The following is a 20,101-nucleotide window of genomic DNA, read 5'->3' on the forward strand; positions in this document are numbered from 1 at the left end:
TACGCATCCTTTCCCGATGCCTGGTGAGGGGCAGCCTTGAAGCTGGGCAGGTAATGGATGCAATACCACTAGTTTCGCACCACGGCTTTTGCATAGTTTAGACACAATGGGCTAGCAACAAAGAGCAGCGGGAGGGTGGACGGGGTAGAGGTAGAGGGCGTTTCTCGGTGTCGGGCGGAGACAAACAGGCGGTAAAGGTTGTTGAACAACTTGACTAGACGTTCTGAACTTCCCCGAGGGGAAATGGAGCAGATGGGCAGGACAGCCAAGTCCCAAACCTCAGCATGACCCCCATCTCCAAACCCATCTGGGACCATCTTTAGCCAATCGCACAGCCACATGCTCTGTCCTCTGCTGATGGCTACCACTGAACGTGAAAAGGGTCAGTTGGGGTGAAAGGCTTCGGGGTGACGAGTAGGGGTTGGTGTGACGGTGCGACGAAATAGCCACGGTCGCAGATTAGAGGACAGCCGATGTGATCGTCAGCTCTCCACTTAACCTTCAATCGGTCCACTGGCTGTCTGATTACAGGCTGTGGAGGTGCATACAAACACACTGATCTCTAGACATGATTAAGCTGGCCTCTACTTTTCCAGCAATTGTAATTCCCTCGCTGCTCCCTTCCCTCTGGTCTTCGCCCTCTCTCCCTCCCCCAACGTCTGGTCCATCACAGCGCAGTCAGCCCCGTTATTCTTTATCCCCAGAAACGCCCCTTCGTCACCCTCTCCTCACCTTACTCTTCGCCTTATTCATTTCCACGACACGCTTTGGATGAATTCATCACGGACCGCTTCACTTTCCCCAATCACAGATCACTCTGATGGGGAGCTCGAGTCTGATTTGGTTTGGTGACGCGGCGCCTCGGCTGGGGTAAATAATGCGGGTTAATAACACGCATCCGGCCTGTTTCAGACGACCCGCCAGTCCCTCGCAATCTCCGACAAACTAGACTACAATGAAGATCCATGGTAGCTCGTAGGTAAGCGGTGCTGTATGGGTTTGTGCCTGGGGAGTGACAGCCTGATGGTACTCCGCCGTGTGCAGCGCTAGCCCTGCATTTGGTCGAGACCAGTGAGCACCCTAATGGACGATGCTCACCCTAGCCTCGCTGCTTCAATAAAGCTGACAGGGAGACAGATTAGTGGTGCTTTTAAAAACACAGAGAGCCCGGTTTAATGTCTTCTGCCATTAACATCACGCTCCATTAGTGGGTCTGCACACATATTCAAACTTTGCGTCTCATTTGGCCAGGTGACGCCCACACATCACCCGCCCACCGATGTGCGGGGCGCTTTCTTTGCTGCCAACACACCCGTGGACGGCCTGGACTGGGACGGTGCCCCTTTGCCTCCCGGGTGATTTATAACGCTGACCTTGACATTTAAATTAGTCCCTCCTTTTTTGGAGCAGTGGACATCTGAGCGCGGCCGCTAAAGGGCAAAAACAATCCTCCTTGATAATTTTCGAGGTGCGTCGCCCTCTTCTTAACAAATCGCCGCTGTTTCTGGGCTCCCACAAAGCCCAATTGCTTCCTTCTCTTTTTTTGAAAATTTGTATGCAATATGCATGCGGTGATGTATGTGAATGTAAACTCATAATGAGTTGGCGATAGGCTACACTGCTTCAATAATAACCCATAAATCAAAGGCGCTGTCACACCTTGGTAAGCCCATGAAAAGCAACAACAGCAACAGCGTATGAGAGCGCAAACCTGGTCTAGCCACCAAAGTCAAACACCCTTTCCGGGAGGGGGGCTGGAGAAAATATGAGTTATGCGCTGAAGGGCGGCGGGGTCACGCTGCACCTCGTATGTCATATGTGTCAACTTGAGAGAAGCTCAATACCTGCAGAGCCAGTTGGACCCGAGGTAATCCCGCTCTGTGCCAATGATGGGGTCATAACCGGCTCCCATAAAGAAAGATCTGATTTTCCACAAGGTTGATCTCTCTAATACTTCCTGCTCAAATACATCGGGCAATGAGCACTTAATCCACGCACTGGGGACCAAAAAAACAGCTTAATCTAATCAAGAGTCTGGAGCTTAATTATCCCCCTAAAGTACACTCCAACAATGAGAGGATCTGTCTACATATGTTAAGATGGCAATTAGCCTTTCTTTTCTGTCATTTACACAGCTGGTAGCTTCTCACGAGTCCTCAAAAAAGAAGAAAAAAGAAAGAAACCTCCACCTTAGTCGCAGAAAAATATGAACTGGCGAATGAAAAGCTACTCATCTCCTGTCTTCCTGGGAATTAGCTGCCGAGGGGAGTCTCTTTGCGTTAGTCTGAGGAGAGCCGAGCCATACGAAGGGATTTCTAAGTGACAGCTGTCCATGGTGCTGAAAACATCCAGCGCAAGTTTGCCAATTGCAATGAGATGAGCTGAGAATGCAATATGCACGGCTCACCCTGACGAATGATGTCACATTAACAACAAATAACGTGAAACAGAGCCCCGACATTTGTGCTGTTTTTAGCTACACACCTACACACTGTTGTCGTACTATATTTGGATAGCGGAGCACAGATTCTGGGGCTTGTTCTACAAAAGTTTAGCGCTCACTAACACAGGATAAAAACGAGCACTGGTACTGGATGCCTACCAGCTACCTCACACTATGATTTGTGCCACAGCCATGTGCTATTGCCAATCCCTCCATCTGACTGGGAACCCCGCTGCTGTGCCTCTTTTTCTCTGGACCACACCGCTGTCCTCTGCCACCCCTTCAGCAGGGCTCCATGGGAGGTTTGGGTATTAGGTGGCAACGGAGAACACGGACCCACGTTTGGAGCTGGCTGCCAGTACCCTACCGAGAACCCTCCTACCCCCTCCTCCACGCAAAGGAGGAGCCAATCTACCCTGGAAGAGGTTAAGAGCGGGGAGCCGGTATGAGGCTCTCATCCGTCATTCTCCTGAATGGGTTTTGAGGACAATAAACCTGTAGCGCCAGGACGAATGGAGACGAAGTGCGCTGTCACCGAGCCAGGATTTATGGCTACCAATTTCACTGATCTCCTGCACAGAAATGAGGACTGATAAACAGTGATTAATCGCCTTTATATCCCATTTTACTCCCACCAAAAGTATATTAACTGTAGCTGTGATGATTTTGGAAAATGTCCTGAATGTGGTCATCATTTTTTTTTCTTTTATTTTAAAGGAAGAGTAGAAGAAGAATGCAACAGTCAACAAGCTGGTCAGAGTTTGTTTTTTAGTGAGTTAAAACAGCCTTTTGCTGCTCATTAGGGAGGTTTTGTTTCAAAAATGTATCTCTTATTTATGTTTCCCATCTTCCCAGCTGGCAAGCATATGTTGTCGTTTAGGCTTGGCAAACTCCAGCGCCATGTCAAGACGACTTGAAAAATTAGCAGCCAATAAATCACCCAACCCCTCCTGCTTCCCCTGCCTGGAGTGGTGGACCACACTCCCTCTGATTTATGAGATGATTTGGGAAGTGTGTGTGTGTGAGAGAGAGAGAGAGCAAAATGGAGAGTGTGTGCATGGAAGAGGGGACATGTATTTGAGTCTGTGCTCTACATAGGTTATCTATTTCTGTGTGCTGGAGTGCTTTGGTCTGAGAAGCAGGGCAGGTGTTAGCGTCGCGCGTGGATGTGGGTCAAGTGAAATTATTGTTTACGTAAGCTGAGACTTACTTAACGTCCCGATTTTCAATTTAGAGAAAAGGCGCCACGTTTTTTGTGCCTGAGCGTGCGAGAAGAAGAGGGACGAGCGTACGTTTGTGTGTGTGTGTGTGTGTGTGTGTGTGAATAATTATCGGCAGAAGATGTCGAAACTAAAGGAATGTTGGTGGGGGAGGAGGAGGTGGGGAGTGGGAGGCGAGGGAGGAGGCTCGGAGGGGGCGAGGGGTTGGGGATGAAATAAAAATGATAGATGACTGCTTTCTGTCATGGACAGTTATTTAGAGGTTCGCCGTAAAGCTGTCCGGGGAATGAACAGATTTTAGTCTAATGAGCAGAAAGGAAAGCCGTTAAAGTGGCGCGATGTGCTCAGCACTTCTTCCAAATGAAATAGTACCATTTCCCCCTCATTAAAATGCAAAGGGTTCATATAACATACAGCAATAAAGCTGGCATGTCGAGGCAGAGAGAGATAGGGAAAACCCCACTGAGCTCATCTCATTCCTCCATTACTGAGACCAGAAGGAATAGCGGCCTTCGACAGGGTAGGTGCCAACAATATCGCTCACTCAATCTCCTTTATTCGGTTAGCTCTGTAAAAGTCAATCTGGCGCACTTGGCAAATCCATCCACAGCAGCAGCCTCCACAATCTGATAACAGTTGCAGGGGCGCTTGCTCTCGAAATCATTTTTTTTTTTCCAGCGTTACAGTTGCACACCGCGCAAACAATGGCTCAGGCTCCCTCAGCCACTCAGAGAGGCTTGGATCATCCACTGCTTATCTGAGCCGCTCTCCGATTCACTTTGATTCGAGGGGAATTTCATGTTCAGTAGGTTCAGGATGAACCTGATTGTGGAAATTCAGGGGTCAGAGTGGGACAGGCGGTGGCTGATAGCGGCCTCGGATACGGTGCGATGCATACAGCGGGAGGTGGGGGGAAAACACAGAAAACAGCTCTTACCGGCATACAGTTCAGGACCGTAGACAGCTCCGACCACTGGATTCAGCTTCCAGCCTGGCAAGAAGACGGAAAGAAAAACTTGACTCACAGCGACGACTACGAGCGAACTCTTATCGTTTGGTTTGCCACTCACCGTTCGTGTACGGGTTGGCCACTTTTTTGTTTGTCATCACTCGTGCTGTCGCGTTGTTCACCTGTTCCAAGCAGCAAACACAAAGCCCGTGATTACTGACCTTTACATTTACCATCCGCGTATCCGCGGCGAGCTATAAGCGAGCAGCAAACCAAGATGAATAAAGACGGATTCATAAAATAAATGATTATGTAAATTTGTTTGTAGCACTTTAGTGTGATTGAGTTTTGGTTCGCCCTTTCATGAATTTATTCATCATTTCAATTTTCTTACAGATGATTATATTACTGGAAAGAGAGGGAAAGCATGCACCAATTACCCACAGGTATGAATAATAATAATAATAATAATAAAAAAGCATCCTCAGAATTGGTTGGATAAACAAATGGATTCCAAAAGCAAAACACAGACAGTGCTTTGATTTTCTTCTATTGACCTGATGAGGACGGCCGAGTGCGGGCTCGGCTCGTCGTAAACAAAAACAGAATTAGAGCAGGCAACACTAAACGGTGGCGATAGGGGAATGCACGACTGATGGCATGCATTCACTCTGCGTCGTCAGGTAATGACGGACAACTGGGGTGTCCGGGTTGACATGTATGGATCCCGCATTCTGCCGAGGATTTAAACGCACCGTTACGCATGCATACATTCAGGCACCACACGCACAGACAGAGCAGCCGCATGCTTATGCAGAGGTTTACGGGTAAGTTGAGAAGGCAGCAGGCAGGCAGAAGAGAAGATGAGAATAAAGGGGAAAAATGAAAGCACCTCTATTTTGCGTCCCTCTACGATTGTACCGTTTAGTTTCTCCCGTGCACGATCGGCATCTGTGCTTGTTTCAAAAGTTACAAACCCAAAGCCCTGAGAGCACCACGTTAGCCATCGGTAGAGAGACAAAGGAGAAGGAAAAGATGGACACACACACAGAGGAGGAAGAAAAGGGAAGGGAGGAGAAAAGGGAGAGAGAGGTGAGAAGACAGGAGTAGGTGAGCAGCAGAGTCGAGTTGTAAGCAGCCAGATTAATTAGAGGCAGTTAGTGAGGCGTCAGGAAACAGCAAACAGAGAGATCCGAGGAGAAGAGGATAACGGTGACATGACCTCACACAACAACACCAACAAACCTGCTTGCTTTACCCAATTAAACAGCACAGCACCGGTGCCATGGGTGAATGTCAGGAAGCGGCGGCTGCCATAATAGTCGTATAATTATCTACACAACTTCAGCGCCGCAGCCGCCGTCTCCCTTTGAAGGCGTGGGCAACGGCAGAAGGAGTGAGGATGAATTCTCTGAACAGACACGTTAACTTGATCTCTGGCTTTTTCTTATTCGCTGCGCTAATAGGTGGGCCATTTTACGGAGGCGAAATTACACCGGCTCATTGATGCGACCAAGAAAAAAAAAAGTGAATGGTGTCATTGCAAATATGCTCATCTGTGATAGAGAAGAGCTCCAATATTGACTTTAAACCCTGACCAAAATATACCCAACCTCTCCAAACTCACTCTGCCTGCCTCCCCTGGGGGGTTTGTCACTTCCTTGAGTTATGTGGACTGGGATACTGGACTCTCTATAGCGCAAGCTTTAAGATATTCTGGCCAAACAAGTCCCATTCCTGTGGTTTCTATATATACGTATAGAGGTATAGGCTGAGGCAGAGAGAGCATGGCCGGCGCTGCCTGATAATTGCTTGAGGATGTAATACATGTGAGAGATGGCGAGCGGAGTGATCTCGTATGCATACACAGGATCTCCGGGCTGCTATTTCTAGCATAAATAACACGCGACCTGTCCTTGGGGAAAGAGAGATAAAGAAATAAATTCAAAAAAGGAATTGAGGGCAAAATTAATCCTTTGGACATTCACCCGACTGTGGTTACCCCCTCTATCTTTTTTTTATCATGCACAAATAATTAGCTTACAAGAGCACAGAGTGGAGCCACCATTTTTCAAAGGAGACAAACATATTGAATGCAAATTGCCAAAGCTTCATAGGAAATAGATTGTTTATTAATGGCCTGGTAGGTTCATTATATAGCACACAGAGTGCAAGAGGGAGAGAGGCATCATGGGTAATGGCTTTGTAGGGCACAAACAATAAATGCTTGTTACGGGCGGAGGAGACCGGTTTATCCGGTGCTCAATCTTGTCTGGCAGAAGGGGCTGAGTGCAGCAGCGTCGCCTGGTTCCGGGGCTCCCTGCACGCCTGTATACGAGCCCAAAGTACTCCCAGGTATGAATGGGAATCAATAGCATTCATGCCTCAACACCCAGCCAGGGAGCCTGTCGCCTTTATGAATGGAAAGCTGTGGAGCTTAGTACACTCTATTAAATGAACAGCTGGATGAGTAGCTCTCGGCTGCTCACACCTCCGCAGGCTTCACCTGTCCTGGTTGGGAGACTGATACTGCAGTAACGCATCGACGCCGTGGCCATTTCTCTGGCGGCTGGTTGGCGTGTTTACGAGTACAAATTATCTTCGAGACAAATGTAGAAATGATCCAAGGTGTGCAAGTTCACAATGTTGTTTAAGGAGGCGCAGCTTGAATTATAAGCAGTATTTCTTATTTTCTGTACAGGTGACCTTTAAGAACACTGCCGTCTGCGTTCTGCGTTTTTCTTTGTCGGCAAATTGTACAAAAAGACAAAAGTAAAATATCGTGCTTGCCTGTATATCCATGAATTATTAAAAACACATCACAGAGTCACCGCAAAGACCCACTGCTTACACATACACTGCTCTGCTGAAAATAGTCCCTAGCAGTAGTATTTTACTTCCATTTAAGTTTCCTTTCAAAAACATCTTAAATATGGGTTTTGGTTTGTGGCCTTTTTTAGTTGCTCTGCACTTTATTTCCTCTCACTATAAACTTCTTTGCTGATGATACTGTGATATATGTCCCAATCCTGTTCCTGCAGAGTTACTGATTCAGTCTTCTAATGATGTTTTGCAATTACTGCAGCCTCCTTTAAAATGCCTACCAACTGTGTGGCATTCTCCACAATGGTATATGACTCTACCTGTCCTAGACTTTAAATGGTACTAACTTAAATTAATTGATGTTAAATTAAATCTAGGGATGCAACGATACCAATTTGTTCAAACCGATACGATACCGATACTCGGATCTGAGTACTTGCCGATACAGAGTACAAAAACCGATACTTCTACCACACACACACACACAAATGCAATGAATTGGAAGACAGATTTTATTTTATTCTCTGCCGATAAAAAATAAAATCTTAATAAAAATGACCACAAAAAAATTTCAAGTGAAAAATAAGCACTTCTGTTAAATTATTGCAGAGTCTCCACATTGTAATTTAACAAAATATAACTGAACTATTGGCACTGTCCCGAGCTTTCAGAATAATAAATAAACACTTCTGTTCATTTATTATATTTCATATCGCAGCTCGAGTATCCTGAGAAGACGGTGCAATCCTATGTTTTCCATGACCGGCATTGGCTGGTCATCCAGAGCGATAAAATGAGTCCGTGGATTTTCTCTTGATATTTTTCTTCGCTTTTCCAAAACCTGAGTTAAAGTTGGCTGTTCCACACTGCTGACATTTTGTTTAGCCTAGCTACAGCAGCCTCCAGTTTCTCTTTTTTATCTGGAGCCGCCAGTCTCACTCGTCTAACCCTGTGCCTGTTTAGCGCGGGATGTCCCCCTAGTGGCCAATCTAAAAAACTACAACAGAAATGACAAGCCACCCTCTGATTAATGAAATAAGTTAGTATCGGTTCATGGTATCGGTTAACTTTTATGAGTATGAGTACACACACATTTTACAGTATCGGCCCCGATACCAGTACCGGTATCGGTATCGGGGGCCCGATACCAGTACCGGTATCGGGCCGATACCCGATACCAGTATCGGTATCGGTGCATCCCTAATTAAATCCATAGGTTGTTAATGTGTAACTATACAAATGTAAAGTAGGAAAGTTTGTCAGTAAACTTGAATCTACACATTTCTAATGACGAGTGTTTCTATCATTGTAAGTCATCTGGGGCAAAAGCGTCAAAGAATTTTAGTATTTTTAATATAACTTACAACAGTTAAGTTAATGTAGCCTATTAGCCTACCACTTTTTTACACATATATAAAGCACAGGCAGTCACACACTATGAAAACATTTTGTGCTTGAAATTCAACATCAAACCAGCTTTCTTATATCGAATCTACTCGTAAACACAAACGTCCACAGCCTGTCTTAGACAATCGAGATATTCAGTATTGTTCTGCGGGCCCATCAGCACTCCAGCAATTAAACCCTTCATCACAGTTTTATTATTCATCACACTTAAATCTAATTAAACATTCCCATGCACTACTCTGGGTAAAAAAGGTTTCAGGTACTGCAAACTAACCTCAAACCGGAGACTGACGTTCCCCTTAGAGTTCCTAAAGCTTTATTATCTGATGTTTTTTGCTGCTGTTTTTATTAATTCCTTGTTTATTGTGTTCTTTTGTTTCGGCCTGCTCATTGTGTTCCTGTTAATGTTTTTGTTCTCCCTTGAAAAACAGATTTTAATCTCAATGAGAATGTCTGAATACATTAAAATTAAATTAAAAAGAAAAAGAAAAAGGATAATGGCCCGATGTATTGCAGAGGGCTTTTTTCTCTTTTAGAATAAAGTTTGCATATCCTTCTTTTAAAGACGTTAAGCAAGCTGCGACCCGAGTGCCACAGAAGTCAAAGAGCCGAGAAACACCGCCAGTCCTCATCCCAACCGGTTTCTTTAAAATAAAGTGTGGCCAATAGATGAAGCTCTATTTGCCCAAAGTTGGACAAGTGTTAAAAGTAATAGATGTAAGAAAGAAGGGGAACGTCGACACAATCTTAAGCTTCAGTTTAATAATTCAATCCTCTTGGAGGCAGCGTTTCGATCTGCAGGTTCTTCTCCAGGCGTGTATTTTCATAAACGTGGTATTAGCCTTCAAATTCATTTTAACTAAACTACATTTATTTGGTAAATATCACAAAGAACTTTGTTTTTCATCCAGTCTGAAACAAAATGATAAACCTGAATAATGTAGGACCTTTTCAATCAATGCCCGGGCTTCAAAGAGGACCCCCGTCTCTAAACAAGCAGTTTCAATTCCATATGCTGGAGGACCTGCAGCCTGTTGCAGGATTAAGTGAAATGTGAAACAGCTCAATAATGAATTGATTGACAGGGCTAATGATTCACAACTTGGGTGAGAGCTGCAACAAACAACAAAAACAATAGGGAGAGAGAGACAGGAAGGCAGTGGATGCAGCTCTCCAGGACCAGGCTTAGAGACCACTACTCTCAGCCAATGTACACACTACACTAATGCCATCATTAGGAAACAGAAGAAGTACATGGTAATGAAGCAGCTGGCGTTCTAGTTCACTTACCTTGGATCCTCGCTCATTAAAGATAATCTCCACATCTAAAATCTTTCCAAATTGCTGCAGAGAGAAAAGAAAAAGAGAAGAGCAGAGAAGAGATGGAGTTAGAAAGCCTCGCTGACTAAATTCATGAGGACGACGACCGGAGAAAGAAAAACCATTAAGGCAATATGGAAATGTTACTTTTGTGAGGAAATGGTGGTCAATTTGCATTTGTTAGCTCAGCAAACACTTCTTGAAGCTCGCTGGCGTGGTTTGAAAAGAGAACTCGTAGCTGCCGCTGCAACGCGTCTCCGCGCGTCTATCGGTACTTTACGAAATGAAATCACAGAATTCTTGATCTGTGATTACGTGGCCGTGTTTATGATGTAAGTTTGCTCGCCTGTTTCGACACAAAGAGTGGCATCAGACGGTGTTTTGATGTCGTCTTGAGACGCGGACCCCGACACCTCCGCGATCACCTCGGGGAAACTTGCTCCTTCGAGTCTTGTGAAGAGTTTCGTTGATTATTTCTACCTTTCTCTCTGTTTATAGAGCCTCCTTCTCTTCTATTCTTTATTCTCTCATCCTCTCTTTGTTTGTGTGCTCTCGCAGTCAACAGGACCTAAGGGCCGGTCCCCGGGGGTTAACACGCTGCAGCCTTTCGATTTTAACAGGCCTGCCTTCGGATCATTAGAAAACAGAGGAATGAAAGTAAACTGTAAGTTCCTCTAATGAGTGGAGTGAGAGCGACTTTTAATTGCTGTCTACAATGGCTGTATTATTTCATTAAAAGTAATTACCCTGTCAAGCGGTCCGCGTCGCCTTCATTTCAGCACAACAGGGAAGAAATGGGCCTTTCCATGTGGTCGACACTCAATGGGAATGGATGGATCGTTTGACTGAGCCACTAATAGGGGTTAGGAGGAGCCGGCTATTATCTGGCTGGAGCGAGTGGACTCCAGGAGATGAGCGTTTATGGGTTAGCGGGAAAACGTATGTTTCCCTCATTTTTAAGAACGCAGCAAGCTCAACACACCAAGTCGCCAAGCCAAAAACAGGCTTTGTCATTTAAATCCACCTCTGTTTCCACAGGGCGTGTCCTCTCCCCTATGCGTCTGCTCGTGTTCAAACTAGTTCTATAGATCCTAGACGCACATCTGCTTCATATGGCGCTCGGCTCCACTGATTCGAATGGGGAACGTTGGCTCCATCACGCACGCAGGCATTTATATCCCAGCGTGATGCCCCTTTCTCGCCTGAGAAGACAATGCTTCCCCCACGCAACGTGCAGATGCTAATTGTTTTAACCGAGCGTAATGGGCTTGTGGCGTCGATTAATTAGTTTCAGAGGAAGTCATCTTTGTGGATTTCCACATGGCGCTGGGGACTGCTCGCTGCTCACCAGTGATCTCATGCACTTCTATTCCCACCCACCTACTTGCTCTCAATCTCTCTCTCGCACACACACACACACACGGGGAGAAACAGCTGCATCAGCAGCCCCAATAAACAATAGCTTCAATGGGAGGAGTCTCCAGAGGGAGGACAAGGGAGAGACTGATGTCATCTAGGAGGCTGCAGCTACATGCATCCATCCATAGATTAGAAAAACCATCCAATATCTGTATGAAAATAAAAAAGCATTAAGAGAAGCATCGAATGATGATGCTGGGAGTTTGCATGTTTTATCTCATTTATCAAACTCGTTATGTTTCAATTATGGCTTAACTGGAGCAGATCATTCCCGTGCTTTTGAGACATTTGAATGTTTTTATTTGGCTTATTTGGTTTTTGTACATGAGTTCAGTGGTAACAGACTTTTGAAATTAAATATAACCTGCCCTTAGTACATAATGGGGTATGGTGATTGGGCAAAAATATCAGTGACTGATTAAATACATCTGCAGTTATTTTTTTATTTTGCTGGTTTTGTGTTCTGCTTCCTAATTAAAGTGCAATTACTCAATAGAGCCACAAGTCTACTTCGGTTTTGTTGAATTGAGCTAGATTGGAGAGTCGTGCATAGACACTAGGGCTGCCACGATTAGTCGACTATCAAAATCGTCAACGACTGATTTAATAGTCGACGCGTCGTTTGAAGCTTTGTAAGATCACAAAAGACGCAGGAATAAGTAGTAGGATTTAAGAGTGTAATAACGGACTGAAACAGAAGATGGCAGCACTGCATGTACAAGGATGCCAGCTGCCGTTAAACCCCGAAGAAGAAGAAGCTGACCCAGAATTCATAGCGCAGCCCAGCTCAGTTTCCAACAATGGCGGCAGCTAGTTAGTTTTAATATTACTCTTATTATTCTTTCTGGGTCACAAAATAAACGTTTAACATATTTTCATATTTTCTGTAACTGTAAACCTCAAATATCTGCTCAGTTTATCAAGACACCACATATTTTCAAAAGCGCTCCGACGTTTTCGGAGACGTCTGTTACCCACTAGCTCGATAGCTAGCCGGGAGCTAGGCTAACTAGAGCCGTGAGAACACCGGACTCCCGGCTAATCGTTTTCAAACCCACCGCCGTCTTTCGCTACTCAGGTTAAACATGATATATAAGTCACTTAGATAACTTAAAATGTTATTGTTTGGCTTTTTTTAGTATTTTATTTGTTCCTGAGTAAATCGGTTTGGCTGAGATTAAAGTTATAGTTTTTACACAGCTGAATAAACGTCAAGCAGACAGCTGATTATCAGAAGTGTGAGATGCTCGAGAATTTACTCCGGTGTCCTGTTATATTTTAGATAGCAAGGAGTTTATTAAACTTCACTGAAACAATCTGCAAATTTCATTAAAATGTAATAAACTATCATCTTGTCTTTATTTTTAGTTAGCACAGACCTTAAACACTTAAAGCTGTAAGCTAATGATAGTTATATAAGAGCAGATGCTGCTGGTGCAATAAGCTGTAGTTTTACGTCCAATGGATGATGATCTGATTAGTCGACTAATCGCAAAAATAATCGGTGACTAGTCGACTATCAAAATAATCGTTTGTGGCAGGCCTAATAGACACGATTAACAAATGTCGTGTTGTTGTCCTGTCTGTGTTATGTAAACAAAGCACCCGTGTGGAAGCCTGCTCTGAATAAGTTCAGTGCTATCACGGAGCTTATGCTACGTAACCAAGCTGTTTGTTTTCATCAACGCTACCATGTTCAGGTCGTGCACCCTAAATATTTACGCATCAGAGCAGAATAAAAACAGGATGGGAAATGTACCAAGTAGTTGCAGCAAACAGCTCCTTGTTCAGAGGCTGATCGTGCAGCACCCCCAACTTCTGGACAATCACTTTTGTTCACATTGGTGATGGCACAGGTCGACCGGTGCAAGGCGTCCTGCCTCCAAACAAGAGCGCTACGACTTGGACTGATTGCCGACAGCTGCGGTTTCTGCTCCAAGGTTCTGGCTGAACTTGAATGCAAGTCGTTACTGTGTTTTCTGTTTAGTGTGAACGTCTGTTTTCGGCAATTTATTCATCGTATTATCACAAACTGATTGCGTGTAATTGCCAACCTGACCCCATTCAGGTTAGCAGTTAATTGGGGTCAATTCCCAACTTGAATGGCCAGCTTCAATTGCAAACTGATAACAGACGGACACCGTCTTATTGCATTTTTATCAGCGTCTTGATGCATGAACTTGATGACGACAACCGACTTCGACGACTGTCAGAGATGTTCTGTGTTGCTGACCATTTCAAAGGGAATGACACTGCACCATTAAGAACATAGGTCGTGCTTGTATGTTCAATAACAGGGCTGTAACTTGTGTGCTTTTCCATTTATTTTCTTTGTAAACCACAAAAGAAGAGGCTACTCGGAAACAGCTCTGGCTAGACAGTGTCTGTATTTTAAGAACACTAGTGTTTTTGTCTTACCCCACTTGGAAGTGATAATCGACTATATTTACTAGACCTCAAGCTTCCAAGTGTGGAAGCAACAAACAAGATTGAGGCCCTTGTGCCTCCACCTTTGATTAGCCTGAATATCTTTAAGCTCTTCAGAAACCTATAATTACGCTACGGCGCCCTGTGTATTCAAACAGAGTGCCCGTGTGGAGCACGCTCAGGCGCGGTGACAGTCGGAGCGGTGGCGGTGGGTGGGGGAGTGCAGAGGTCCTGATTGCTCTGGGGAGCGCTGAGAGAGCCCTTACGCTCGCTGCAAGAAGCACTGCTGAAGAACCCAGTCACACAAACGAGGGCACCCTCAAGCAGCGCAGCATGGGCGCCGTGCAGAGCTCGCTCGCTCGCGCTTGGAGTGTTTTCATTTCCCCCACACTTACTCGCTCTCAGAGATCACAGTTTCTAATTACTGATTAACGTCCGCTGCGGTTGCCCTAATGAGGCCTTCATTCAGCGCCTCGTTAAAAGCTCACAGGTTTCTCCACACCCTTAACCCTGTGATGTCAGGGTGGATTTCAGGCCCTCCCTTCTCGTTTGAACGCGTTGTCGAAACCTTCGCGGTGCTCAGCGGAGACCGTTTGCCCGTGTGGGAGCAGATGGAGGCTCCTGGTGGGGGCTTCGCTCTGCTGTAGACGCCTTCTCTAGTGTGCCGTGCCGCACTTCCACTCTCCCTCTCCTCTGTCTTCCCGCCTGCGTGTCTGTGGCCTTCACTCATGCGTAACAGTAATGGCGTATTGAGCCGGTGGCGCTCCAGAAGCCATTAGAGCTAGAGGGATGAGGCTTTGCACGTGCTGATCGCACAAAGGCCCATTGTGGAGGCCATGTCAGAGGGTGGAGCAGACCAGCTATCGCCTCGCCAAGCTCGACCCAAGACAATTGATCCCGCAATTCTCTAGCGTGCCAACCGCCAAGAATGAAAGGACGGTGCAGGTAAGAGGAGGGAACGGGCAATGTGGGTGAGAAGGGTGATTGAGGGGGACTGGGTGGGCTGTGATCAATTTTGTATCATATATCTGCACGAGCCAGTCAGGCACACAAAGCTTCCAAGCTAATTACTGAGGTGATTTGGATTCCACACGACCTGCACCAGAGCTGGGAACAATAAAGCCAACAATCAGAGAGAGAAAGAGAGCGCGCGGCCATGTTGTCGGCAATTTATAAAGCCGCAGCCACGGCTCGCGAGTAATTAATATCATCAGCTGGATGTTGTCTTCATAACGACGAGAATTAACGCCTCTGGATTCTAATGGTCCAATTAGCGCATAACATTTAAAGTACATTTTTGGCAATCGTCTCCATTCAGATCCATTATCGTTATTGAATAGGGGATGTTTGGTTCAATTCGTATCGAGGCTTTTGTGAGACAGGAGGGTGAGCTGTTGAACTGTATGTATTGGCTCATTAATTGCGAAGAGACAGAGAGGGAGAGAGAATTTCTGCGGTGGACCTCTCGTATGTTGATATGTAACCTCGTTGCATTTGTCAGCAGCTGACCGTTCTGTGTGTAACTTCTAGAAAATAAGACTGTTTAATGACCTGTGGAGACTACCCGTTGTATACGCTCTGATATACGAGAACAAAACAGAAACAGAAATTAAAGTTAAATCTGTTTCCCCCCCCATTTTCTTTGTATTTGTCCTCATATTTTACGATTAAAATTACCCTCACGTCAGTTGTTCGGGGACACGCTAGCTTAAAAAAAGCCCGACAAAGCGAGCCGCAGCTCTCTGGGAGAGCAGACGAAGATGAAGAGTAAAATCATTACCGCACTGGGCTCCTCTAACTTCTCCCCAGTGCCCAACCTGCAGTGCAGCGATGAGTTCAGCACCTGATTGGGACTGATTGAGCTGTTTGCTTTTAAAAACTCAGAAGACACTCCTCCTTCTCCCCCTTCTGACAATGTAGTAATCAATGCATTAACTAGATGACAGTTTAAGCGCTGGCTTTGCTCATTAAATACGCGTCCTGTTGTGTGGTTTAGATTGTTTTCCCAGAAGCTTCATACTCACTTTAATAAAGATATAATAATTTGCTCTGACTTTAGAGGATGCGCTCTTTAATTAGGGTGAGGTGGGACCGCTCGAGAACAACAACTGCTAGCATGTCAGATTCTCGAGTGCTGACCTTTAACTTTACATCCAAATACAATGTTTTTCATCTATTCTGCAGAAACTTTGCTGTCAGTTTGGTTTCCCGAGTGAGCGTGTGTGTTTCAGGCTTTGTTGTAGGATCGTTCTCCACATAGCGATAAACAGTACATACACTAATACAACAGGAACCTTCTCCAAGTGCCAGATTTTTGATTAGTTTTGTTTGCAGGGAAACTATTTTTAAAGACGTCCCTACTTGCACAAGTGGACACTGAGCATTCTGATTGGTGGAAGTGTCCTGCTAGTTATTAGATCTAGTATCTCCCAGTTTTGGCAAAAGCATGAAAAAAAACCCAAAAACAACCCCCAACCAGTCACAGCTATAGCTGCCCAGAGCTCGGCTCTGCCGGAGGTCTCTTCCTGTTTAAAAAGAACTTCTTCCTCCCCACTGTCGCCACATGCTTGCTCTGAGCGGATTATCAGATCGTTGGTGTTGAGATTTAATTACAATGTAATTAAATTCAGTACCACCTCAACCAATCACAGCAGATGTCCCCGCCCCTCCCTGAGCCTGGTTCTGCCGGAGGTTTCTTCCTGTTAAAAGGGAGTTTTTTCTTCCCACTGTCACCAAAGTGCTGCTCATAGGGGGTCATATGATTGTTGGGTTTTTCTCTGTATCTATGAAGCGCCTTGAGGCGACTTTTGTTGTGATTTGGCGCTATATAAATAAAATTGAATTGAATTGAATTGAATTAAAAATAAGTTAAACCACAGATATTTCATGTAACGTTAACACTCATCCCATCATCTGTGGTCGAGCAAGACGGAGCGCGGCATCAGCAAACACAAAGAAATGCATCGGGAAAATAAAACGGCATCTTCTGATTGTTTCAAAGCAAACGTGCAGAAAAGTGAAGTATTGCTGTATTACACGTGCATGTAACTGAAGGCTTTAATCTATTTAATGTGGCTGCTCTGCTGCGTGTGTGTGTGTGTGTGTACTGCAGCTCGGCTCTGCCATCCGAAAGAAATGCAGATCTGCAGCTTGGACCCAAACACGGAGCAGAGGAGAGAGACGGAGACTTCTAATGTGGCTCCATCATGTTGGTGCAGCAGAAACATGCAACATGTTTACAAAGATGTTCATGCCTTTGTGCTTTATAGTTACACTTCCCACTGAATTAAAAACCAGAAGCAACAAGAATTAATCTGTTCGCCGTGTTGTCATCATGCATGATCACATCCCAGTAACAATGAAGATATGGTTTAAGTAATATAACCCCGACAATAATATAAAAGCAGCGAGAAAGTCATTTATGTAACTTGGAGGGAAAAGCAAAAACATTTTAGTTCCTTGGAAAAAGCTCCTGGGATTCAATGTTCTGGATGGAAACGAGGCAACGGCAGAGCCAAGGTGTGATATTTTGATATTTTCTCCGAGGTACTCACCCCAAACATTTGCCTTAGGTCAGGGTCCCGGAAGCGGAAGGGAATGTTGGAGACATGTAACCTTTTGGGCTGCTGCTTCTCTGAAGAGTCTGAGTGCTGGAGCTGGAGCTGCTGAGAGCCCTCTGTTTGCGTCACGTCATCTGTCTGCCAGAGGGAAACAAACAGAGGAAAGACACAAGCTGCTCATTAGCTGCTACAGTATACTCTACCTCCTGGTCATGAAGTATAGGAGAAGAGGGGGTTGAAACAGGAGGGTGGCGGGGTACGGGGTGGGGTGGGAGGCCTGGCTGACTGACTTCCTCGGCGTCTGCTATTTTTCAATCAGGCGAGAAAGCCAAAGCGATAAACAGCCTATGACTTATAGTGTCAAACCTGAGGTTGTGCATTACAAATCCACTTATTAATCTCTTGCACTTAGCTCTTGAGCAACAGGGAAGATTGAAGGCGCTGACAAAAAGGCGTGGATATAGATCCCACGGAGCCCTGACATGTCTAGACTAAAGACACATTATTGGTGACGTTTGCACACAGCCATCAGAGTGCGAGGCCCAAAGCCCTCAGCGTTGTTGTTTCCATCATTATGCGAATGCTGTGCTGACATTTCTATATAAATGACGTGTCTGATGTCAGTGACAAATTCCACTTGTTTCTTTCTGTGACAGCCGTGATGAATTTCACCGAGGGTTCTCGTGGCTTGTCTGTTTAGATGGACCTCGTATTTGAGGCAGTTTTATTTTCTATGGACGAAACCTCATTGGTTAACTGCTCAGCTTATCCTCCCTTTGTATTCACTGCTCTGACATCGGTCCGTCTTTGTATTTGGTCAATAGGTTGCCGGTAAGTGTTTTCTGAAAATGTGTTTTATGCAAATTGATCAAATGAGTGGTTGCTGACCTGCTCGCTCTGCGGTTAAAGTTTAAGCTGCTAAACATTTGGCTAAAACGATCAAAATATTCGTTTTAGATGGTGACAAACAGCATCAGTATATGAGCAGCAAGTATCGAGCTGGAGCCAGAAGCATAGACTGTATATAAAAAATGGATGTTAGCTGTTGTTGGTTTGTTTTTTGTTTTTTACCTAAACCATTTCTGAGTGGATTCCTGTTTTAACCCTTTAAGACCTATCATAGAACCAAGTCCACCAGAGCTTATATTATATTTTTACATGCTGTGGAGCCATTTTTGGGAGCATTTCAAGTTGCTATACATCAATACAACCATTACAGCCTAAATTTTAATAATATGTCTGCATTAAGTGCATAGTAATTACATAAATTGCAAAAAAGTGCAATAAACTACAAAAAATTTGAAAATCGTTTTTGTTTTTTTAACATATATTTCTAGTTAGAGAAATTTAAGAAGCTTATCCCTCAAAACTGTAAATACAAAAAAGTTGCACAAAATAGTTTCTAACAACAGGAAATTTATTTTGAGTGTCTTCATAGTTTTATTTTTGAAATACACCAATTTTTATACACTGCAGGAAAAATGAAAATAAATATTATAATGCAAATTTGCAAAAAAGCAGCATATGCATCAAAATAAACTATTTCCAGCAGTGCAATATGAGTCCTAAGCATCCCAGAAACCACACAGAAAGTCATAAAGTCAAACATAACTTTTAAAAACACCAGTATAGGCTCGTGAGGCCCGGACGGTAAAAAACTACATTTCCGCTAAAATGACGTCACTTCTGGTTTCGGGCAGGTCATGGCGCACATGCGATAATTCACGCTGATGGACGTAGGAAGTGTTACAAACAGCTGATCGGATCGGCAAAGCGTGTTTCTGGAATATTATGTTTTTGTTGCTGCAAGTGCTTTTTATGCAGTTTTTGCAAAGCTATATGTGGAAGGAAACTGTGACCGAGGACAAGCTGATGGCATAAGATGTAAGTACAACTCCTCCGGTTTCATATGCAAAAAAAATTATTGCGCTAGCTCACGTGGTTGCAGAGCTACTGAGATTTAAAAATAGTTACACAAAACAGAGCGTGCTGCTCTGACCGGCTTTAAAGGGTTAAAACATTTGGTTTGAGATTTAGAAATGTTGACATCCACTGGGATGCGTGCAGCCTGTTTAGGGTTAAGCATGGATCCTCTTTCTGTGCAATAGTCAATGACTTGGCATATTAAATAAAAACAGCCCATTATAGAAGAACTGTAAGGCCTGATTTAAAGGTAACATCTTGATGTTTCTCTAACTGCTTGTTTAGCATGTAGCTGAAACACAAACCAACCGATGTGTTTAACGTCGTGCTTGAATGCAGGGTTGGGAAATGTATTTTCCCAAGAGGCCACAAGAGAAACTGGGACTCTTGTGGAGCGTCGCACCGATGAGTTTGCAAAGAGGGAAAATTAATAGTGAGCAGAACTGAGTTCAGCTTATTGGTGTGGCCCTCCACGAGAGTCCCAGTTTCTCATGCGGCCTCTTGGGAAAATAAATAGCCCAGTCCTGCTTTTAAAGCCTACTCTGCTTTATGTTCTGTTTTACTCTAAATGGAGCCATCATTTACAAAATGATCAGGCTGTGAAATGACA

General features: G+C 44.6%; 1 protein-coding gene across 5 annotated transcripts in view; it reads right to left on the bottom strand.

Annotated features, from left to right (window-relative positions):
- Positions 1 to 20,101, bottom strand: part of LOC146519468 (RNA binding protein fox-1 homolog 3-like) — a 358,350-nt gene that overhangs the window by 24,043 nt on the left and 314,206 nt on the right. For all 5 annotated transcript variants that reach the window (XM_085158197.1, XM_085158198.1, XM_085158196.1 and 2 more), the window contains 5 exons: positions 17,563 to 17,706; positions 10,133 to 10,186; positions 5,505 to 5,597; positions 4,734 to 4,794; positions 4,601 to 4,654 (listed from right to left, as the gene is read on the bottom strand). In XM_085158197.1, the coding sequence (XP_085014323.1) occupies positions 4,601 to 4,654; positions 4,734 to 4,794; positions 5,505 to 5,597; positions 10,133 to 10,186; positions 17,563 to 17,706 (406 nt within the window). The remainder of the gene's footprint in view (positions 1 to 4,600; positions 4,655 to 4,733; positions 4,795 to 5,504; positions 5,598 to 10,132; positions 10,187 to 17,562; positions 17,707 to 20,101) is intronic.

The sequence above is a fragment of the Neolamprologus multifasciatus genome, chromosome 4 (genome assembly GCF_963576455.1).
Source record: "Neolamprologus multifasciatus chromosome 4, fNeoMul1.2, whole genome shotgun sequence".
Taxonomy (NCBI): Eukaryota; Metazoa; Chordata; class Actinopteri; order Cichliformes; family Cichlidae; genus Neolamprologus; species Neolamprologus multifasciatus.